The following is a 25,583-nucleotide window of genomic DNA, read 5'->3' as shown; positions in this document are numbered from 1 at the left end:
GGATAGAATTTGTCAGGTATGTTCAGTGTCTTAAAACTAAGTATCTCTTGCTTCTGGGTGAGTGAGACAGGAAAGACATTTCAAAAATTCTATTCTATTTGATTGTCACAGCTTACTTTCAGATTTAAAATAAACTTTTTGGCCTTTAAAGTCCTAAGTAATCACATTAAACTCTCTTTTGTTATGTAAGGTATCAGCAGTAATGGTTCTTTTAAGAAAACTTATGTTTTCTACTTCTAAAATTTGTTAAAATGAAATATTAATTTATAAATGCTACTATATTTTTTGTTATTATTTTTAAATTTTAATTTCAGCTGGTATACACTTCCATACATCAGCCAGTTCTCATCAAACGAGTGCACTCCTTAATCCCCATCACCTATTTAAACCATCCCCTACCCACTACCCATCTGGTAACCATCAGTTTGTTCTCTATAATTAAGAGTCTGTTTCTTGGTTTGTCTTTCTCTTATTTTCTTTTGACTGTTTGTCTTGTTTCTTAAATTCCACAAGAGTGAAATCATATGGCATTTGTCTTTCTCTGACTTAATTCACTAATCATCATTTGTCTTAAGCTCCATCTGCATCATTGCAAAGAGCAAGAGTTCAGTCTTTTTTTATGGCTGAATTAATATATATATGTATGTGTACACACACACACACACACACACACACACATACATATACATTTACACATACATACCACATCTTTATCCATTCATCAATTGATGGATACATGGGCTGGTTTGATATCTTGGCTACTGTAAATAATACTGCTATAAATATTGAGGTACATGTAATCCTTTGAATTAATTTTCTTGTATTCATTGGGTAAATACCCAGTAGTGTGATTGCTTGATCATAAGGTAGTTGTGTTTTTAACTTTGTTTTTCGTTTAAGATTTTGTTTTTGTGTATTTGTCAGAGGGAGAGAGAGAGAGAGAGCGTGCGCACAGGCAGGGAGAGTGGCAGGCAGAGGCAGAGGCAGAGGGAGAAGCAGGTGTTCTGCCGACCAAGGAGTCCAATGTGGGACTCGATCCCAGGACACTAGGATCATGACCAGAGCCGAATCCATTTCTTCTGGATTGTCCAATTTGTTGTCATATAGTTTTTCAAAATATTTTCTTATATTGTTTGTATTTCTGTGGTTTTGGTTGTTATTTTTCCTCTCTCGTTTTTGACTTTATTTACTTGAGCAACCTTTCTCTTTTCTTGATAAGTCTTGCTAGAAGTTTACCAATTTTATTGATTTTTTTTTTCTAAGAGCCAGGTCCTGGTTTCATTGATCTGTTCTAGTTTGTTTTTAGTTTCTATAACATTTGTCTCTGCTCTATACTTTATTATTTCCTTCCTTCTGCTGGTTTGTGGTTTTGTTTCTTATTCTTTTTCTAGCTCCTTTAGGTGCAAGGTTAGGTTGTTTGAGATTTTTCTTGCTTCTTGAGGTAGGCCTGTATTGCTATAAACTTCCCTCATATAAAAGCTTTTGCTTCATCCTGGAGATTTTGAACCATTGTGTTTTTATTTTCATTTGTTTCCATGTGTATTTTTAATTTCTTCTTTTATTTCCTGGTTGGCCCATTGTTTATTTAGTGGCATGTATTTAACTTCCATGTATTTGTGGTCTTTCCAGGTTTTTTCTTGTGGCTGACTTCGTTTCATAGCATTGTGGTTAAAAAAGATGCATGGGATGGCTTCAGTTTTCTTGAATTTTTTGAGACTTTTTCTGTGGCCTAATATGTGATCTCTTCTGGAGAATATTCCATTTGCATTTGAAAGGAATGTGTATTCCGCTGTATTCAGGTGGAATGCTCTGAATATTATCTGTTAAATCCATCTGTTCCAGCATGTCATTGGAAGCTGTTTTTTCCTTGCTAATTTTCTACTTAGATGATCTGTCCATTAATGTTGAGTAGGGTGTTCTTGTTGGATTGCCCCCTTTATTGTTATATAGTGTTCTTCTTTGTCTCTTATTACAGTCTTTTTTTTTAATTTTTTATTTTTTATAAACATATATTTTTATCCACAAGGGTAGAGGTCTGTGAATCACCAGGTTTACACACTTCACAGCACTCACCAAAGCACATACCCTTTGTTTTAAAGTTTATTTTGTTTAAAATGAGTATTCCTACTTTGGGTTTCTTTTGACATCCATTGGATAATAGATATTTCTCCATCCCCTCACTTTCAATCTGCCAGTGGTTTTAGGTCTAAAATGAGTCTCTTGTAGAGAGCATATAGTGTCTACAAGGCACTATAGTATACTGTGTGTGTGTGTGTTTTTTTTTTTAATCCATTCTTTCACCTTATGTCTTTTGATTGGACCATTTAGTTCATTTAATGCTAGTAAATGGTAATAAATTTTAACATAGGAAAGTTCTTAACTCTTCACAAAGCTGTGAATACTGAACTAAATAAGAAAGATTAGCATTTATTCAATTCCCTTATGAAATAGCTATAGCTCTCCCTGGTCATGTTAAAGTTTTGTTTTAAATATTGATTTGTGAAAAGTATATGAAATCTTACTTTGTGAAAATATAATAGACCATACATTTCTATTAATGGTTCATTAAAATAGTTTATTAATTTTGAATTAGAATTTCATTCTTTTTCAGCTTGTTAAAAAGAAATGATAGGTAAAAAGATGTGCTGATTCAAAAATAATATGAGAGAAAAATCTTTGCTATTTGGATAGTAAAGGAAGGAGAAACAAGATATATCTGTAATTTGTAAAACCCTAAGTTTTTCTGGGAATTAGAAATATTTATAATAATTAGAATAATTAATAATTAGAAATTAGAAATATTACTAATTTAATTTAAACTCATTAATATGTACACCCCTTCTATATAAATACACTAGAAATTAGAAGATGAAATAAAGGGATGCCTGGGTGGCTCAGTTGGTTAAGCGGCTGCCTTTGGCTCAGGTCATGATCCCAGGATCCTGGGATCGAGTCCCACATCGGGCTCTTTGCTCGGCAGGGAGCCTGCTTCTCCCTCTGCCTCTGCCTGCCTCTCTGTCTGCCTGTGCTCACTCGCTCTCTCTCCCTCTATCCCTGACAAATAAATAAATAAAATCTTAAAAAAAAAAAAAAAGAAGATGAAATAAAATATGATGTCTGCTTTTAAAGCTCTTATGGTTTTAAGAAAGTACCTGATAAGTGAACCAGTAAAATATGACAAAGTATTAAGACAAAAAGGACAAAATGGTGTGGGGACATTTGTGAGGGCCATTTAGCTTGGACTACATTATTAGGTCATGTAGTACTTGTTGATGATAATCTCTTTAATTTTTTAAAGATATTTATTTATTTATTTGAGAGAGTGGGAAAGAAAGGTGGGGTTAAGGGGCAGAAGGAAAGGGAGAAAGAATCTTGTGCAGACTCCATGCTGAGCATGGAGCCTAACACTGAGCATGCAGCCTAACTGGGAACTTGATCTCACCACCCTGAGATCATGACCTGAGCCAAAACCAAGAGTTGGACACTTAAATGACAGCACTACCCAAACACCTCATCTCTAATTTTTAAGTGAGATAATTTGGATGCTCCTTAAATATTTTGAATGCCTTTACTTCATTTTGAGTAGTTGGTGATGTATAGGATAGAATTTCAAGAAAAACATTAAGTCCTATCTCCCTGATTCCTTACTCCCAAGGAAAACTACCTTTGCTTGAGTTGCCTATTAAATGCAAATAACCTTGTGAGGTAATTTATGAAATCTTACATAATTAACCTTTAATATGTATATTTATTCATAGGCCACTTCTACTGACAGTCAAGTTTTGATGAGAAGAAAATAGTGAGAAAATATTTAGTTCAGTTTCTCTTTATAGATTTTGAAATTGTTATTAGGTGCCTGTAACTTTAAAATTGGAAAATCTTGCTGACAGATTGACATTTTTATTATAATTTAACTTTAGTAATGCATTTTTGCCTGAAAGTCTAATTTGTCAGATACTGGTGGTATACCTATACCAGCTTTCTTTTGGTTAGTATTTGCATAGAATAACTTCTTTCATCCCTTATACCTTTTTGTGTCCTTATGCTCAAGGTTTATAACTTTTATAATCTTAATCTTTATTTGCAGTTTTAATCCACTTACATTAATGTAACTATTCACATGTGTGTATTTATATTCATTATCTTACTACTTGTTTTCTACTCTTCTACTCTACCCCTCCACCCAATTATTGCATTTTCTGTCTTTTTTTTTCTTTCTTTTGTATTAATAATTTTTAAAATTCTGCTTTCCCCTCAAGAACTTAGCTATTAAAGATTCTTTCACTATTCCTTTAGTAGTTACTGTAGACATAAAACATGCATCCTAAATTGATTACAGCCTAATCAATATTAGTATTTTTACCACTTCATAGGCAATGCTATGATCCAGTGCACTTTGACTCAATTTAACCTCTGATACTTTTTATCATGTATTTCAGTTTTCATTTATAACTCCATCTGACATTATTACTTCTATAGTCTATATATAGTCTATATACTTTCCTTTATATTTACCCACATATTTATCATTCTCAGTGCCCTTTATGTCTTCCTGTATTTCTGTGTTTCTATCTGTGATACGCTTTCTTCCTGAAGATCTTCCTCTAATGCTCTTCAGTGTGTCTTTTATTGTTGCCAACAGATAATCCTTGCAAATGTCTTTATTTGCCTTTGCGTTTGAAGGGTATTCTCCTTTTTTTTTTTTTTAAGATTTTATTTAATTATTTGACAAGAGATCACAGCAGGAAGAGAGGTGGGGGAGGGGGACAGGGAGCAGGCTCCCTGCTGAGCAGAGAGCCCCATGCAGGGCTCAATCCAAGGACCCTGAGACCATGACCTGAGCTGAAGGCAGAGGCTTAACCCACTGAACCACCTAGGCACCCAGATATTTTCCTTCTAGATAGAATTTCAGGGAGAAGATATTTTCTTTCACTGCTCAAAAAAATACCATTTCATTGTCTTCTGTCTTTCATCAGTTCTTTTGAGAGGAAAGATTTTAGCCCTTTTTTTTGTTGCTTGTTGACAGTATTGTGTCTTTTTGGCAGTGAGGGGAATTGTTTTCAATGCTTTCCTTTTCTTTGTTTCATAACAATTTTACTGAGATCTTCATGAGTTTCTTTATATCTACCTTTTCAAAGGTTTTAGAACTTCTTGCTTTTATGTCTTTTATTAGTTTGGAGAAGTTCTTTGTTTCTCTTTAAGTATCGCTAGCTATTGTCTCATTTTCTCTCTTCTGTTTTAATGATCCCAATTACGTATATATTAGCTCTGTATATGTTGTCTTTTTTTCTCATGTTTTTTTGCTGTTATATTTTGTTATTTTCTTTCTATATTTTCCTTCTGGTTTGCTTTTCATTCTTTGGTCTGGATAGTTATTACTGACCCATTTTTAGTTTGCCTGCCGTTTTCTGTTCCCCTGTCCCATCTGTTGTTAAATACATGTGTTTAGGTGGGTTTTTACCCCCTTTTAATTTTCACTTTTTTTTTCTTCTTCAATTTCTTTTATTTATTTATTTATTTATTTATTTATTTACAAATTCCAGTTTCCTGGTAAAGTTCACATTCTGTCTCTCTCTCTTTTTTAAAGGTTTTATTAATTTATTTGAGAGATGGAAAGAGAACACAAGTAGGCAGAGCAGCATGCAGAGGGAGAGGGAGAAGTAGGCTCTCCACTGAGCAGGGAGCCTGATGTGGGGCTCGATCACAGGACCCTGGGATCATGTCCTAAGCCAGAGGCAGCTGCTCAACCAACTGAGCCACGCTGGCGTCCCTAAAGTTCACATTCTTAGTATGTAGTTTTTGAACATATTAATCCTTGTTATTTTAAAATCTGAGTTTGGTAACTAAAGTTACTGGATTTTATATGCATCTCTATCTCTTTCTCTTTTTTTCTTTTTATTTCTAAGCAGTTTTTAATTCTTAGTTGTTGGTAAGCCAAGGCTTTTTTTTTTTTAACCCCAAATTAGGCCTTGTCTATGAAAATTTGTAAAGACTATGGTTAACTTATTATCCTTCACAGAAGATCCATCTTAACATTTCGTAAATAAATGCAGTGTGGACTAATCACTAATCACTTTCATTCACAGGACTGAAATGATTCAGGCTGCTTTTCTACCTCTGGTTTGCCCCACTTGTAGAGAGTAGCTTTCCAAGAGTTTCAGCTGACTGTTTCCAGGTTTCTCCCTTCTTTAGCTATTATTATACTTGTGTCGTCCCCCCCCCCCCCATCATCAGAGTACAGGAAGTTCCTCTCTTCTTTACAGAGATTTCTATTTAGATTCCTAACCTTTTACTCATGCAGTTAAAGAATTAAGCTCACTTTTCTGCACTTTCTTCTGTTTCTGATTTCTGGTCTCTTACATTCCCCAAACCCTGTGTCTCTATAGCTCTAGGAGATTGCCAAAATCTCTTTCTGTCTCTTCTGAGCTGTTGTCCTGTACAAGAGTCCCATTACTTCAGGTAGCTCCCCAGTGCTTCCAAAACATTCTTAAAACTTGTCCTTTAAAAGCTAACCTATCATAATTTCAATGGTAACATGATGTAAAACTACCTAAAGCATTATAAGTTGTGTGTGTGTGTGTGTGTGTGTGTGTGTGTGTGTATGTGTGTGTGTTTGTATGTTTATAAATGATATATTCTCTGAGTCAACGAACAACTGTTCTGCTGACAAACATGGAGACATGACACATAAACATTGGTAAGTGGTTATGTTGGAGGCATATAACATATACTGTAGAATCTCAGAGAAGGAGCACTTAAATTGGCCTGCAGAGAGGTGTAAGTAAAATGAGCCAAAAATGCTTCCCGGAGGAGGTGCGACCCTGGAAAGGAATTCCAAAGATTGAGAAACTGTCAAGTATAGGATGTGCTCTACTTGACCCAATAGAGCTTCTAATTATAACATACTAATACTGAAAATGTACTCCCTATTTCTATTTAAAGCATTTATGCATTTGAAACATTAAAATGTGTTTGAGGATATAAAAGTTAGTTTACAGTTTTTAACCATGGCAATTGATTTCTTCACAGGTGTTCAAAGCAATGAATATCACACAAATTCGGAATCCTTCTCTCCCTCCTCCAGAAGAAATGCCTGAAGCCTATTCTGCAAAGATTGCTCTTTTTGGTGCTGGGCCTGCAAGTATAAGTTGTGCTTCCTTTTTGGCTCGATTAGGCTACTCTGACATCACTATCTTTGAAAAGCAAGAATATGTTGGTGGTTTAAGGTAATGCCTACATTTTTTTCATGTTTATAGTATCAAAAGTGATGGCACAAAATAATTATGAATATTGTTAGTTTATGATCATATAGGAGCTTCAAGCTCACAGATGGTATTTTAAATGTTCTTTTTCCAAATGCTCAATTTTTATTTCATTATTCACATTAAATTTACAGTTGGTGTTAAGCAACATTTATTTTAAAAATTTCCCTATCTAGTTCTGTGAATTTAAAATAAATCTCAGCAAAATATTTTATGGATGGAGGAATCAGTCATATAAAAATGCATTTCATCTCTGTGAATCTGTCCTTTAATGGAGATACATCTGAAAGTTATAGGAATTATAGATGGGGCGCCTCGATGCCTCAGAGGGTTAAAGCCTCTACCTTCGGCTCAGGTCATGATCCCAGGGTCCTGGGATCGAGCCTTGCATCGGTCTCCCTGCTCAGTGGGGAGCCTGCTTCCTCCTCTCTCTCTCTCTCTCTCTCTGCCTACTTGTGATCTCTGTCTGTCAAATAAATAAATAAAATCCTAAAAAAAAATTATATCAGTCTACTAAAATTGTTCCATTTTAATGTACATTTATACAGTTTTCCTTACGAATATTCTATATTTAATCAGCATCATTGTTGTAAATCAGTAATCAGTCATAGTCTTTAGTCCCATGAAAATTCATTCATTGAAATGAAAAATATTTATTTTGTATTAGTGACTTTCAGATATTCAAACCACATTTAGCAATTGGATGGAGAGGAGGTGCCTGGGTGGCTCAGTTGGTTAATCGTTTGACTTGATTTGGCTCAGGTTATGATCTCAGGATCCTGAGATCAAGCCCCACCTTGCACTCTACACTCAGCAGGGACTCTGCTTGAGATTCTTTCTCTCTCTCCCTCTCTCCCCTGTACTTTCTCTCTAAAATAAATAAATACATTTTTTAAAAAAAGGATGTAAAAATGAGAAAGGATTTTCGTGGGAAGTTAATAATATTACTTAATTTATTGTTATTTTTCATAAATATGTCATCTTGCATCAGAAAATTATGAATACTAAAATACTATCATTTGGCATATCTGTTGTACTTAGCATTTAAATGTAATGGCTACTGAACTATTCTCAAAGTAAGTGTATCATATTTAACTTCATAAGGAATACATTTAATCAAATTATGACCAAATGTGCTTATGTTTTTTATATTTTACAAAACTACAAATTTGTGTCAATACTGATAAAATTTCAATATTGTTTAGATGATTATATGCTAAACCCAAGATAAGCTTTGCATTAATATAAAACTATTTGACTGAATTATCAATCCAAGGTATATATAATAGGGAAACCTGTTAAAGAGGTTCTGAAGCATAAACTGAAGAAAAAAAATGACCTGATTGTCAAGAAATAATTATTTTTTCTGACGTTTCACCACTATGACTATTAAGGGATTATGCATGTCTTATAAAATTTTTTTATTTATTCCTGGAATGTAAATACCTAATATATTATTTTGCTGGGATGATTTAGACTATCTTTTTAATAGTGTTTTACCATAGCTTTATTAATTAGGAAAAGCATAATCTATTAGCAACATATGTATAAGCATTGTACATTTTTTTTCAATTATACACATCAATGAATATGTGAGCTAATTTAAAAAATATGAACTTAATTGTTGTATACCCTAGTAGTCTAGGGAAAAATCTTTTTGCCCCTTAATTGCATTTCCACAGGAAGCCTAAAATGGAACAGGCCCTGTTTGTGAATTATTCTGTGTGGACAATTTTGGTATATTATTATGGTTGCTAGCATCTCCATCTCCCTGTACCTCAAATGCAGAATAGGCATTTCTAAATCGTATAAACTAACACTAAACTTATGTATTTTTATATATTTGTTGAACATTTTCTAGTGGGACAGATTCTCCTGGATTAATGACCAAACATTTTTAAAAATTCTTTTTTGATTTATTTTCTTTCCTTTGCCTTTGAACGTTCCCAGTGTCTAGGGACAGTATGAAACGTTGAATCAGTCTCATTTGGACTGTCCCTTGGAAGAGGCATTATGTGCCACTGTTACAGGATTATAAAAACTGACACTGGAATTTAGCCAGCATTGCAACTACAACCTTTTTCTGTTAATTTATTTTCTCACTTACAGATGCCTCTCATTCTCTTGTATCTTCAAAGTGGCTAAAAAAGATTAAATTAGCTTTGTATTTGAAATCAATTGCTTAAAGAGGTGATGTCAAGTTTTATCTTTCTTTCTCCTTTGCATCCAAACAGATTCTTTTATCCCTGGTGAATTAGTATCACAACCACTTTAAAAAAAAAAAAAATCACTAAAGTTGGTGAAAGATAGCAAGGACTTAATCCCTATTGCATTGAACATGATTGATTTTTTTGACATGGCAACAATATTAAATTAATCAGTAGTTTTGCTTTCCTCCCACTGTGGCTTTTTTTTTTTTAGGACATGAGTTTAAAAAGGTTAAAGCCCTTGATATTATGGTAACAAAGAGAAATAAAGACGGTATTAACAGACCGTAAGTGTGCATGCATAAATATATACTTTTGATTTTGTATTTTCCTTATAAAAATTAATATACATGAACTATGACATTTTTGTAATGTCAGAGCAATGGTTTCCTTTGCTTTAGTTATTTCAAACATTTTCACAATGTCTGTTGCATATCACATTAGTTCACAATAACGAAAAATGGGATTTAGGTGAAATAGTTATAACAATAGGAAATATTTTAAGAAAATATGTGATGTAACACAAATTTAAAGTGTGGTATCTGTACCATAAGACACAGAAGCAAAGCTCTATTAAAGTATAAGAATTGTGAGTTGAAAAGAGTGGGAGTTGTTACAGGTTAATCCCACTCACTTGAAAGAAACATGAACATGGAATAAAGTTTTTGTTTTGTTTCATTTGGGCAGTGGTTGTTTTAGTGTTTCAGTGTTTCTGACACTCCACTGACAGTACTAAAGGATTTTTGGTTGCCACAAGAATAGTTTCTTCAACACTTTAGATTGTTAGAAGAGCACAGATAGAGGAATATAAAAAGTTTGTTTTCATAAGCACAACAAACTTGGGGAGTAATCCTTCCAATGAAATTCTGTATTCCATTCTTTTATATCCTTTTTCTTACCATGTAGTCTTGCCAGTGATCTCATTTACTCTCCTTGTTTCAGTTATCACTTACATGCAAACTATTTAAAAATCTGTATTTGTCCTAACGCCTCTCTCTGTCCTGGCCATACATTCACATCCTGGACATCTCTTCATAAACTTCATCATACCAATATTGCTCCTCTTCCCGAGTTTATTCTCTCAGTGGATGGCATCATCAAGACATATGGGAATTATTTGCACTACTCTTCAGTATCCTGGCAATTTATGCTTTGTGACTACTTTTTAAAATGCCCTTTACCCCTTCCACCTCTATGCCCCTAACATCTCACCACTACAGTATAGATTCCAAATGGTTCTCTTTGCTTCCTGATTTGTCTTTTTCAAATTCATTTTTATTGTAATTTTTCAAATCTGATTATATCAGTCTTCAATGTGAAATCTCTCAGTAGCTCCTCGTAATCTAGGAGACAGTGCATCTAGTTTGGCACAGAAAGCCATGACCTGATATTTCTTCATACCTTTTCCCTCCCTCCTGTCCCCCCTTCCATATTTATTGATCTTCTATGTGGTGGTAATTATCTCAGGCACTAGAGCTCAAAAGTAGACAAAACAAAGTTCTTGTTCTCATAGGGCTTACACTCTAGTGATAGGAGGCAGACAATAACAAACAGTAAACCAAATATAGAATATGTCAGGTGATGATAATGCATTAGGTTTTCTTTTTTCTTTTAAACATAGAATATGTCAGGTGAGGATAAATGCATTAGTTTTCCTTTTTTCTTTTAAATAAATGCATTAGTGTTTTTTTTTTTCCTTTTCTTTCATTTTATTGATGTGTATCTAGCACATTTGACGCCTGGAATAGATTTTTTTAAAAATATGTTTATTGCCTAGTCTATGCAGTAAAGTTATTTTCAGAAATAATCATGTAATAATCAGTAATAAAAATTATTTTGATTCATTCTTATAAAAAGACATTAACAATTGAAATAATTTCAATATTAAAGATATAGTTCACATGGTTTCACTATTTTAATTTTAATTTTAAACAAAAACTCCTCATAGTTGGCCAAGATTAAAGAGTTAAAGTAATTCATATTGTGTCATGTCTATCATTTTATCAATTCCAAATCAACTGTTTAAACATTAGAATGTAATAGTGAGGGGTGGAGACACAGGCCACTTATGGGCAGTTGGAATAAGGAATGCTTATAACTGAACCAGCCTGTGCCAGTGGCCACTATTTAGTTGGAATTTCCCACATTAACTTCCCTGTAGATCTCAATGTTTATTGAAGGATGGATAATAAAAATGGAACAATTTAAAGCATATACACATGTTACTAGAACTCTACAGCAACCACAGTGATTATTTAGAATTTAGATCTACCAAAGATTTTTGATAGACTGACTTTAGACTGTCAGTGACATTGTTGAGAGCAGCTCATGGTGAAAATACAGGGTGTATTTTAATCAGTCTTATAACTGTTTTAAATTGTCTAAATCAGTACACCCACTTATGGCATGCACCCGGGTTTGGAATTATGCTGGTAAGGGAATAGAGATGATGGGATTTGGGGCTTGAGCAACCCATAAAATGGAAATGTCTGAGGACCAGTGTTAGGATGGAGGACCCAAAGTTTAGTTTGGGGCATGATAAATCTGAGAGAACTATTAGACATGCAAGTGAACCTGAAGGTCTAGAATTTAGGTCTGAGGATAAAAATGTGAAATTTATTACATGTAGATGACATTTAAAGCTCTGAGACAAAGAGGAACTCATCTAGTAATCGGAGAATCTGACTGCAGGGCTGTGGTGTTACTGCTAGAGCCTCCTGACACTCCTCTGCTTCATTTGCCATTCCCTGAACACAGTATGCACGCTCTTGTCCTCCTCCCCTTTCTGTTCCTCCTCCTTGTCGTTTTCTTTGTCCTCGGATGCCTTCCTTCTTTTCCACTTAGCTGAAAGTTGATCATTTATCACATTTCACCTACCGGATTATCACATCCCATAATAAGCCTCCCCTCCTTTGAAACACTGTTGTTCACATTGATATTTTACATTTGTCAAATAGTTCTGTGTATGTGTATAATCTCCCTTCTCTCTGCTGACCTCATCCATTGGTGAATAAAATGTGTCACAATTACAACTGCCCATATTCCCCTGTAAGACCCTACAAAGGCCCCTCTTTGGTGCCCAGAGCATTATGATGACTTTGACGTAGTATGGCTAGGGTCTACAAGTCAGCTTAAGAGATTTTTATCTTTGACCTAGGCCCAAATTTACTCTTAATTATAATCTTATGTCCTAATTAGATGGAAAGCTCCTTTAGTGTAGGGCATTGATTTTTATACTGTTTAATATGTTGCATTTTCTGTAGCACTGAGCACGGTATCTTGCTAATTGTTTTATGTATGAAAAGTAATTGAACAGTTAAGTTCTTAAGTCACCAAAGAATGAAAAATCTGCAAGCACTTTAGAAGACTTAGAACTGAATGATCCGTCAGGTTCATCTTCAACAATTATTTATTTATTTTACAAATTTAACTCCATAATCCCTGGATATATCCCCTTCATTGCATGTACTACATTCTATTGTAATTATCTGTTTATGTAACTTTATCCCAGGAGAGTATATCAAAAGTGGGAATTTGGTAAAATTCACCATCAAGTCCCTGTAGCTAATGCCTGTGTCTGGCTCTTTGTAAATACTTATTGAATAAGTAGATAACTGAATAAATGAATTACTATATGTTCATGAACATAAATAGTCTTCTAATTGCTACAAAACATGAAGAGTTATTTGCCCTTAACTCTGATACTCTATAAACTATTATACTATTGAAATGGTTATATTTTAGGACTCATTTTTTTAAGTGCAAACAGCAAGCATTACTATTACATAGGATTACTTTTTAATGACTGTATCCTTTGGGACACCTACTGCTTTAATAGAAGAAGATTGGTTTACTATAAAAAGTGTTCTATGGATCACATGGAACCAATCCCATAATATCGAAACAGCATGGTAACACAAAGTTTAGGTTTGAATTTGAACAAGCTTGTGGTGTATTTGTGAAATATATATGTATATAGGTATATGTATATACATATATTAAACACTAAAAATAAATTTCAGCTAATTTTTGTTGTTTTTAAAAATATTTTATTTATTTATTTGACAGAGAGATCACAAGTAGGCAGAAAGGCAGGCAGAGAGATAGGGGGAAGCAGGTTCCCCGCTGAGAAGAGAGCCTGATGTGGGGCTCGATCCCAGGACCCTGAGATCATGACCAGAGCCGAAGGCAGTGCCTTAACCCACTGAACCAGGCAGGCGCCCCTAATTTTTGTGTTTTTAAGCTTTTGTTTTTTAGGAATTCATAGGATTATTGGTAGAGAATTCAACTAAATACTTTAATAAATTTTGAAGTGTTGGAATTGCTTTTGGCCAATTGTTTTGACCAATTTGTTTTCCATTGTTTATATTTATTTACATATCATTTGCTACTATATCTACTGTTGTTCATATAATATTGTGTCATGTGTGTAAAATTTGGATGTTCTCACACTTATGTGATGTGAACATACTCTTAGAAAAGGTGTTTATTCCTTTAATACTGATCAGTATAAACATGTTGCATTTTTTAAAGATTAGTGATTTTTTCCACAAATGCTTCTTTTACTTTTCTTTTTTTCCCCCAGTATTTCCGAAATCCCTCAGTTCCGGCTATCATATGATGCAGTGAATTTTGAGATTGAGCTTATGAAGGACCTTGGTGTAAAGGTAAATGAAAAATATAACACATGTATATTGCTCAAAGAGAAAGGAATAAGCTCTACACTAAAGATTAACAGCAAAATGTCACACATTTTAGGAGAGAACAATTAAAAGCTACACCAGGCAGAATCAGAAAGATGCTTCTCCTTGCTTAGGGCATTTGTCTGTCTACTGTCTGAATGCCACTAGCCTGGAAAAGGGCAATCAATAGTTCTCATCTGGCACGCCTGCATGTGATTAATTGTCTGTAAGAAACAAATTCCTAAATTGCTTTAGGGGTTCAATGCAGCTAATAGAAGGATTTCGTTTCTTTAATCACATTTTTTTCATGCAAGTTGTATGCACTTTGAAATATTTGTATTTCACAATTTGGACCATAATTTCTTAGAGAGGTTTATTTTATTTATTATATGCATCATGTCAGTACTGTTAATGTGATAGTCCTTTCTTAACATAAGCAGCAAATCAGTGTGGTAGAAAGCAACAGCTTTGTGTTTTTCATTGTTTTGTGAAATAAATGTTATTCTTTTAAAGGTGGCCAGAAGTTAACATTTATACTTTCAGAATTTGTCTGTAGATATTCCTATTCTTTTCTATGAATTAGGAATATTAAACTCTGGCTCTTCACTTGAACATATTGCTATTTTGGTTTCAAAAATGTTAATTATATACCATAGATATACACAGTACATTAATAAAGTACTGTGGTTTACATAATACATTCTGTAAGTGCATGCAAAAGATATTTTGAAAAGTGATTAACAAACTTGTGGCTCTTGCATTTAGAAATAAAAACTAAAATAATCAAAAGGGTTTAAACACTCAAAACAAATTTTGTGCTTTTGCACTTTTAATTACATTTTGTTTGGCAGTGGCTGGGATAAAGCATTTACACATAATCACTAAACAAAAAACCTTATAACAAGTAAGTACACAGAACAACTGTGCACAAGTTTATGAAAGCTTGGCGTTCAAAAATAGTGTTCAAAATAGATCATTTAAGGATGATTATTTGCTTTTTAAAAATATATTCTGGAAAGTTCTTTAAATGTCTTTCATTCTGAATACAAGTGCCTACCTAAATCTCATTAAATAAGGAAAGTATTTATTGGGACTCAAACTAATATATTAAGTGTAAACTAATATACTGGGTGTTAGTACCAATTGAAGATGAATCAGAAATTAATTTAAAGCACTTCTAAATTTATCTTATAAGTAATTGCAAAATCACATTCAATTTTTGCAGTACCAGATATATTGCATAAATTAGGGCATACCCATTACTCTCATTAGGAAACCCATCAAGAACATAGTAGTAGTGAATATACTAAGTGCCAGAAAAATACACATTTTAGCTTTAGTCATGCAACTTTCTAATTTTATAGTCAGATAACTATGACAAAGTCAATTAGTATCCCTAGATTTCGTCCATATCTGTTCAAAGGTAACAGTGTGTACTACCATTTGTGTAAAATAGAAACTTATCTGTTTATATATGCAGAGAATATTTCTAGAAAGAGAAGAATCTGAGAGAATAAATTTGCTTTTGGGAAGGTGTGGGAAGAACTTACAACCATTTTGAACATTTGGTTTTTAAACCTTGTGATTTTATCATATTGTCAATAAAAATTAGAACCTAAATTAAAGAGGAGGTTAATATTATCTTGTCCACCTTTCAGGTTGTTTTAAGATGAGAAAGAGAGATGTTAAAACTTGCTTTGTAAAAATTGAATTATATGTATAATTACAAGGAGAGACAGCAATGAGATTCCTTTTCTGCTTTGAGGACTTGCAGGATAGGACACTTGCAGCTTTTATGACTTATAAATTTCAGCCATAAGAAGATACGTATTTTTTTAAAAAGTCTAAACTTATTACCTCCTTTTCCTCCTCACCAGATTCTTCTTAACATTCCTTCTGTTTCTGCTTCTCAACTAACATTTTATATTTTTAAGTCAACAATAATTTCCTGGCAATGAAGTGAATTTTGCTCTGAGTCCATACTGTTTGATTCCTGCACAGCATATGACATATCCTCATGTATGTGTGTATATGTGTGTATGTGTCTGTCTGTCTGTATAGATGTATGTATGCGTGTGTTTCTGGCTTTCAAGGTCTAGCATTATCTTGGTGTTCAGTTTTTTTTTTCTAATAGGTTTGCTGAATTTATTCAAGAGATAATAGCTGAGAATTTACTTTTGTGAAGTGGTATGATTACTATTCTAAAACCATCCATTCAAACTCCAGTTCTATATTCTTTTTTTTTTTTTAAGATTTATTTATCTTAGGGAAAAAGAGAGTGAGAGAGCATGAATGGGCAGTTGGGACAGGGGACAGGGCGAAAATCCCAAGCAGAATCCCAACTGAGCTTAGAGCCTGATGTGAGTAAGGCTCAGTGCCTCAACCCTGAGATCATGGCCTGAGCCAACACCAAGAGTCAAGGGTTGCCTGGGTGGCTCAGTGGGTTAAACCCTCTGCCTTTGGTTCAGGTTATGATCCCAGGGTCCTGGGATCAAGCCCCACATTGGGCTCTCTGCTTAGGAGGGAGCCTGCTTCCCCCCGTCTCTCTGCCTGCCTCTCTGCCTACTTGTGATCTCTGTCTATCAGATAAATAAATAAAATCTTTAAAAAAAAAAATTTCACACCCCTTCCCCAATAAAATTTTAATATTCTAGGTCTAGAAAAACAAAGTCTGTTCAATATAATTAAAAATGTTATCTCAAAGACAAAAAAGGACACTTTGTATTAACACTCTTTTCTAACATACTAGAGATTCCAGCCAAAGAAATAGTAGAAGAAAAAAATGATATATAAAGAATGTAAAAGAAAAAATATACAATATATACAAATAGAGAGCAAATAAAAATTTTTTAAAGGCCATTTTAAATACATTAAACATTAAATGTTCAGTTAATGTATTGAATTATATAAACCTTTGCATTCTGGAATGTATCCACTTTTGCATTGTTTTATTATATCTGTACATATACATTTGCTCTGTTAGTCTTTTTAAATATTTTCTATTTCCTATATTTATGTAACGGGTATGAAAATGGGAAATAGGCAGAGGATAGACAAATACCATTGATGTCCTTGCATAGTTTCAAATATACTGAAAGCCCATTTGTTTCATTTATTTATGTTTGTTATCTTTGTGAGTTTTGGTAATAAAATTATGGTAGCCTTATAAAAATAAATTTCTCAGCATTTCATTATTTCCTTATTGGTAAGAATATTGTTTTGAGATGAGACTTAACTATTTTACTAACTTTGAAAATTTTGTCACTCTGACCTCAAAGCCTTTTTATGAGAGATGGAACTTTTACCTTTTAAAAAAAATGTTTTAAATTTTACTAATTTAACTAATTTATATACCAAGCGTGGGGCTCAAACTCACAACCCTGAGATCAAGAGCTCCGTGCTCCACCGACTGGTCTAGCCAGGTGCCCCTGACTTTTTATTTTTAATGGTTATTAGTCTTTTCATGTATTTCATTTTCATATCAATTTGGCCAATATGTATTTTCCTAGAAAAAAATTGTTTCACTGAGACTTTTGGAATAATTAGCACAGATTTAAATACATTATCCTCTATGCAATAAGAATATCTCATCTATGTCTCTGATAATCTCCTCTGTATCCCATCTGTGTCTCTGATTTCTAAACTTCTACATTATATTTTCTTAAGTTTTTTCTTGATAAGAGTAGGTAGTAGTTTCTGTAGTTCATATATGCTTTAAAAGAACCACCTCGGGACGCCTGGGTGGCTCAGTTGGTTAAGCAGCTGCCTTCGGCTCAGGTCATGATCCCAGCGTCCTGGGATCGAGTCCCACATCGGGCTCCTTGCTCGGCAGAGAGCCTGCTTCTCCCTCTGCCTCTGCCTGCCTCTCTGTCTGCCTGTGCTCACTCTCTCTCCCTCTGTCTCTGACAAATAAATAAAAAATCTTTAAAAAAAAAAAAAAAACCACCTCTTGGGCGCCTACGTGGCTCAGTGGGTTAAGCCTCTGCCTTTGTTCAGGTCATGATCTCAGGGTCCTGGGATCAAGTCTCGTGTCGGGCTTTCTGCTCAGTGGGGTACCTGCTTCCCACCCCCCTTTCTCTTTGCCTGCTGCTCTGACTTCTTGTGATCTCTCTCTCTGTCAAATAAATAAATAAAATCTTAAAAAAAAAAAAAAAAGAACCACCTTTCAGTTTTATGTTTTCTTATTCTCTAATTGCTGACTTTATTAATTCTTTCTTCCTGCTATCCTTACATTTATTTTTCTGTTTTAATGTTTTGAGTTGTATACTTACTTTTCTTTTTTCTGGGTTGAATAATGAAATGATTTTTAATTATTAATTTCTTTTTTAATAAACCCTTCTCAGTATCTCTATATTTTCATTAATATTATTATTGTTATTTTTCTTGAATAATTGTAATTTTGTTTTTTCCTTTTGCACAGAATTGCTTAGGGTAATATTTTTATCTGTTCATATATTCTTGTGATAGAATTCAAATTTTTGTTTTTTATTTTACTTAGCAGCAGAATACACAACTTTTAATTTCTCAAATATACTCAGCTTATTTTGCTTCAAAGGATCTAGTATAATATAATTGTTTATTCTTTAGAAGAAATAGCATCTTAGCTGTATTTTTATAAAACCTCTTTATTTTATATAAACATTTATATTATTTTTAACCCTAGTAGAGTTTTACAAAGCCTCTTATGATATTCATGTCAGTGTCACTAACTTTTAGATTAGATACTGTTTTTTTTATATGTTTTGCAATTCAGAAAATATGTGGATATAAATACTTTTGTTTCAATCTTCACACTATTTCTAATGACTTCATTATTAAAAGCTAAAAACTATAAATCTGCTTAAATATTTTTTTATTTTTTCTAGATATTTTTATATTTGACATTTCTCAAAATATTTTGATAGAATTTAATTAAAGTTAATTTTTAATTACTAGGCATGTCTTCTGCTTCATAATTTGAGTAAAAATATCTAACTGAGATCTTGTTTGTGATAACCTCTCTACAGCATCTTCTTTCTTATTATAGTTATTTGAAGCATTTCTATTATTATAGAATGTTATTGGAAAATAATATAAAATCATATCATAACTCTACTGGAAGGAGAGAAATGTATCAATACCTACAAAATAGTTTTTGTGTCTAAAGAAGGGAAATATTTTTAAAATTTTTCCATTTGATCTCCTATCTTAGGGATTCTGGAAATATTTTATCTCTTTAGCCAAATAGTCTATCACAATGTGAAGATCATATAAATTGTTATCTGTATTTTTATTTTACTTTATTACTTTTTAAATTTTATTTTATTTTTTTAGTGTTCCAAGATTATTGTTTATGAACCACGCCCAGTGCTCCATGCAATACGTGCCCTCCTTAATACCCACCACCAGGCTCACCCAACCCCTGACCTGCATCCCCTCCAGAACCCTCAGTTTGTTTCTCAGAGTCCACAGTTGGTCCTGATTCATCTCCCCTGCTCTGATTTCCCACAATTACTTTTCCTTTCCTTTTCATAATGCCCTCTGTTATTCCTAAAGCAAGTAAGTGAAACCATCTGATAACTTACTTTCTCTGCTTATTTCACTCAGCATAATCTCCTCCAGTCCCGTCCATTTTGATACAGAAGTTGGGCATTCATCCTTTCTGATGGAGGCATAATATTCCATTGTATATATGGACCATATCTTCTTGATCCATTCATCTGCTGAAGGGCATCTTGACTCTTTCCACAGTTTGGCAATTATGGACATTGCTGCTCTGAATATTGGGGTATATATGGCCCTTCTTTTCACTACATCTGTATCTTTGGGGTAAATACCCAGTAGTGCAATTGCAGGGTCATAGGGAAGCCCTATTTTTAATTTCTTAAGGAATTTCCACACTGTTTTCCAAAGTGGCTGTATCGATTTGCATTCCCAACAACAGTGCAGGAAGGTTCCCCTTTCTCCACATCTTCTCCAGCACATGTTGTTTACTATCCTGTTAATTTTGGCCACTCTAACTGATGTAAGGTAGTATCTCAATGTGGTTTTGATTTGAATCTCCCTGATGGCTAATGATGATGAACATTTTTTCATGTGTCTGTTAGCCATTTGTATGTCTTCTTTGGAGAAGTGTCTTTTCATGTCTTCTGCCCATTTTTCGACATGAATATCTGTGTTTTGAGTGTTGACTTTGAGGAGTTTTTTATAGATCTTCGATATTACCCTTTGTAGCATCATTTGTGAATATCTTCTCCATTCCATGGGTTGCCTTTTTTTTTTTTAAAGATTTTATTTATTTGACAGAGAGAGATCACAAGTAGGCAGAGAGGCAGGAGAGAGGAAGGGAAGCAGGCTCCCTGCCGAGCAGAGAGCCCGATGCGGGACTCGATCCCAGGACTCTGAGTTCATGACCTGAGCCGAAGGCAGCGGCTTAACCCACTGAGCCACCCAGGCGCCCCTCCATGGGTTGCCTTTTTGTTTTGTTTACTCTTTCCTTTGCTGTGGAGAAGGTTTTGATCTTGATGAAGTCCCAAAAGTTCATTTTCGCTTTTGTTTCCTTTGCCTTTGGAGATATGTCTTGAAAGAAGTTGCTGTGGCCGATGTCAAAGAGATTGCTGCCTATGTTCTTCTCTAGGATTTTGATGGATTCCTGCCTCACAGTGAGGTCTTTTATCCATTTCGAGAGTTTGTCTTTGTGTATGGTATAAAAGAATGGTCAAGTTTCATTCTTCTACACGTTGGTGTCCAATTTTCCCAGCACCAAATACTGAAGAGACTGTCTCTTTTCCACTGTATATTTTTTCCTGCTTTGTTGAAGATTATTTGACCATAAAGTTGCAGGTCCATATCTGGGCTCTCTACTCTGTGCCACTGTTCTGTGTGTCTGTTTTTGTGCCACCATGCTGTCTTGGTGATCACAGCTATGTAATAAAACTTGAATCAGGCAACATGATGCCCCCAGTTTTGTTTTTCTTTTTCAACATTTCCTTAGCAATGCGGGGTCTCTTCTGGTTCCATACAAATTTTAGGATTCTTTGCTCCAGCACTTTGAAAAATGCCAGTGTAATTTTGATTAGGATAGCATTGAAAATATGGATTGCTCTGGGCATTATAAACATTTTAACAATGTTTATTCTTCTCATTCATGAGCATGGAATGCTTTTCCATCTTTTTATGTCTTCTTCAATTTTATTCATGAGTGTTCTGTAGTTCCTCAAGTACAGATCCTTTCCTCTTTGGTTAGGTTTATCCCAGGTATCTTGTGGTTCTTGGTGCTACAGTAAATGGAATCGATTCTCTAATTTTCTTGTCTGTATTTTCTTTGATACTGTATATGAAAGCAAGTGATTTCTGTGCATTGATTTTGTATCCTGGCACATTACTGAATTGCTGTATGAGTTCTAGTAGTTTGGGGGTGGAGTCTTTTGGGTTTTCCATATAAAATATCATGTCATCTGCAAAGAGAGAGAGTTTGATTACTTCTTTGCCAATTCGAATACCTTTTATTCTTTTTGTTGTCTGATTGCTCTTGCCAGGACTTCTAGTACGATGCTGAACAATAGTGGTGAGAGTGGGCATCCTTGTCGTTTTCCTGATTTGAATGGAAAGGCTGTCAGTTTTTCCCCTTTGAGAATGATATTCGCTATGGGTTTTTTATAGACAGATTTTATGAAGTTGAGGAATATTCCCTTTATCCCTATACTTCGAAGAGTTTTAATCAGGAACTGATGCTGTATCTTGTCAAATGCTTTTTCTGCATCAATTGAGAGGATCATGTTGTTCTTCTTTCTTCTCTTACTGATTTGTTCTATCACATTGATTGATTTGTGAATGTTGAACCACCCTTGCATCCCATGGATAAATCCCACCTGGTCATGGTGGATAATCTTTTTAATATACTGTTGGATCCTTAATTAGCTAGGATCTTACTGAGAATCATCTTGGCATCCATATTCATCAGTGATATTGGTCTGAAATTCTCCTTTTTGATGGGGTCTTTGTCTGATTTGTGGATCAGGGTAGTGTTTGTCATAAAAAAGAGTCTGGAAGTTTTCCTTCTGCTTCAATTTTTTGAAACAGCTTCGGGGGAATAGGTATTATTTCTTCTTTGAATGTTTGGTAGAATTTCCCAGGAAATCTGTCAGGTCCTGGGCTCTTCTTTTTTGGGAGGTTTTGATCACTGCTTCAATCTCATTACTAGATATTGGTCTATTCAGGTTGTCAGGTTCTTCCTGTTTCAGTCTTGGAAGTTTATAGGTTTCCAAGAATGCATCCACTTTTTCTAGGTTGGTTAACTTATTGGCATATAACTGTTGATAATAATTTCTGATAATAATTGTTTAACAATAATAATAACAACAACAATTATTAACAATAATAATTGTTTCTATGTCCTTGGTATTATCATGATCTCTCCCCTTTCATTCATAATTTTATTAATTTGGGCCCTCTTCTCTTTTTTTTTTGGATTAGTTTTGCCACTGGTTCATCGATCTTATTGATTCTTTCAAAGATCCATCTTCTAGTTTCGTTGGTATGTTCTACTGTATCCCTACTTTCTAACTCATTGATTTCTGCTCTAATCTTGATTATTTCTTTTCTTTTGCGTGGGGTCAGCTTAATTTGTTGTTGATTTTCTAGTTCTTTGAGGTATAAAGAGAGTTGGTGTTTTGGGGATTTTTCAGGTTTTTTGAGTGAGGCTTGGATGGCTATGTAGTTCCCCCTTAGGACTGCCCAAGTCCTAAGTTTTGAACAGATATGTCTTCATTTTCTTTGTCATTGGTTTCCAGAAATTGTTTAAGTTCTTTTTTGATTTCCTGGTTCATCCAAACACTCTTCAGCAGGAACGTCTTTAGCTTCCAAGTGTTTGAATTCCTTCCAAACTTTTTTTTGTGGTTGAGTTCCAGTTTCAAAGCATTGGTGGTCTGAGAATATGCAGGGAATAATCTCAGTTTTGAGATTGAGCCCTAATTTGTGACCCAGTATGTGCTCTATTCTGGAGAAGGCTCCATGTGCACTGGAGAAGAATGAGTATTCTGTTGTTTTAGGGTGGAATGTTCTGTATATATCTATGAGGTTCACCTGGTCCAGTGTGTCATTCAAAGCTCTTGTTTCTTTATTGATTTTCTGCTTTGACAATCTGTTACTGAGAGTGGCATATTAAGATCCCCTACAATTAATGTATTGATAGCAATATGACCCTTTATTTTGATTAACAGTTGGCTTATGTAGCTGGCTGCTCCCATATTGGGGGCATAAATATTTACAATTGTTAGGTCTTCTTGGTGAATAGACCCTTTATGAATGATATAGTGTCCTTCTGTATCTCTGACTACAGTCTTCAGCTTAAAATCTAATTTTTCTGGTATGAGAATTGCTACCCCAGCTTTCGTTTGAGATCTGTTGGCATGAAAGATCGTTCTCCATCGCTTCACTTCCAGTCTGGATGTATGTTTAGGTTCCAGATGTGTCTCTTACACACATATAGATGGGTCCTGTCGTTTCATCCACTCTGCAAACTTGTGCCATTTTATGGGAGCATTTATCTGTATTTTTAATAATGGGTATCACACATTTTCTTTGAAGAAAGAATTATATTCCAAAACAAAGTTGTAAACCTTTATCTCCATTACAAATATTATTATTATATATATATATGAAGGCATATTATGGATATGTAAAGGAAGTTCCATGAAGTCCCAAAGAGGATCTTAGATGGAAATTTGGCTCAGGGCTTACTATATTTAGCCCTTAAATTTGAATAGTAATAATTCTTATCCTGAGCTTGAAGTAGAGTGAATTTATTCTGAATTTAGCTACAAAGCTTGAGTACTCAGCCCCTTATTACTAACGCCACTAGAGAAAGGTACATTATATGTTGTAATCCATGTTTAAGAAAAATCAAGATGAACTATTACATATAAAGAAGTACATAGGACTAAAAGGAACAAAAACAGAAACAAAATGCTCAGCATGTGGCATTTTTCTAATATCATATCTATTTAACAAATAATATTACGATTTCATAGTCTATCAGCTACAGGAATGTTTTCGGTAGTTGTAGTTGTCTTGTAATAATAGCTTTAGTTACATGTTACACATTTCATCTCAGTTTCCCAAGGCATAAGGTAAACAGAATTTTAACTTTTTTTGTCAAAGAGTCTTTTTCCTTGTTCTTTCTGACTGAGAGTTAGTTACTGATTAGATGACTAGGAGTCCGAGGCCTTTAGAAAAGGGAAATTTGACTAGATTCCACAGCACAGGCAGATTAGATGACTAGGAATTTGAGGCTTTTAGAAAAGGGAAATTTGACTAGATTCCCAGCACAGGCAGAGAAGAGTACTGGTGCCTGTCATTTCACTGAATATTGTTATTATTGCTGTCTCATTTCCATCATGGAGCTGCTTACCCAATGGCTATTATCCGTCTTTCTCACAGTGTCCGTCCACAGTATAGTGAAGTCTTCCCGGTCCCAGTTCCAATATATTAACGCCAAGAGTCAAGTGACTTATCTTTCCAGTTTTCAGTACACTGAAGTATAATTCAACTGTTTTTGTTCTTCCCAGTTGCATAGCATTGCCTAAGGTGGAAATGGGCTGCAGAAATATGAAATATCTGAATTTCTTTCCTGTACGTTATGAACTCAGACATGTTCAGTTTACTAGAGTGGAAGGATTGGGATGTCTTTGTTTATGTTTGATAAGTCACGTGGTGCCAATACTAAACTAAACTGCACACACACACACCACCTCGGGGAGGATAGGGGTCTTTAGTGAATTTTTCTGCTGAAGCAGTAGATAAACTAAACCTAAAGTCAGGGATTCTGAGGATCACTTCCACGAATTAAGCCATCAGCAGGGCATTCCACAGCTCAACTTTGGAGATGGCGGTTTTACTCTTTTTGCTAAAACTTTATTTAGAATGTTTGGACCTAGAGTTTTCTTTTATGTCTTGCCTTAATTATATATTGGTTTTAAGGTTATTTATTTAATAAAATAAACAGTAAAACTTTCTATCTCTACAATGAAAAGTAGTTTAATAAAAGAAAAATCTTCTTTAAAAATTTAGAATAAATTGTAATTCAGAAACTTTGGTATTAGGTACATTTAGTAGTGTTTTATTCTAATATTAAACACTAATATTAACACCCGGCAGTTAGTGTTTAGCTCTAATATAAATACACACTATTAGATGCTATAAAGCACCTTTAATAGTATGTGCTTACTTGATGTTTTAATTTGTTCTGTAATATTTTATATGTTCCAGAGTTCTGAATGTTAGTTATTAATCTCACTTTGTCCTCTCCTTATAAACTTCCAGACATTTATTCTATCTCCCAATATAAAAGTAGATTAGTATTTTAGGAGAACAACATGGCCCTGTATGACACAATCCCAGAGATCTTCTTCTCTTACTTTCTCTTTCTATTCTTTGCTTTGCCCTTTATATTC

General features: G+C 34.2%; 1 protein-coding gene across 6 annotated transcripts in view; it reads left to right on the top strand.

Annotated features, from left to right (window-relative positions):
- Positions 1-25,583, top strand: part of DPYD (dihydropyrimidine dehydrogenase) — an 831,034-nt gene that overhangs the window by 232,869 nt on the left and 572,582 nt on the right. For all 6 annotated transcript variants that reach the window (XM_082686466.1, XM_082686464.1, XM_082686465.1 and 3 more), the window contains 2 exons: positions 7,030-7,226; positions 14,055-14,136. In XM_082686466.1, the coding sequence (XP_082542592.1) occupies positions 7,030-7,226; positions 14,055-14,136 (279 nt within the window). The remainder of the gene's footprint in view (positions 1-7,029; positions 7,227-14,054; positions 14,137-25,583) is intronic.

The sequence above is a fragment of the Mustela nivalis genome, assembly GCF_964662115.1.
Source record: "Mustela nivalis genome assembly, chromosome: 10".
Classification (NCBI taxonomy): domain Eukaryota; kingdom Metazoa; phylum Chordata; class Mammalia; order Carnivora; family Mustelidae; genus Mustela; species Mustela nivalis.
The sequence above is the reverse complement of the archived record's forward strand: the minus strand, read 5'-3'. Positions and strand labels throughout refer to the sequence as shown.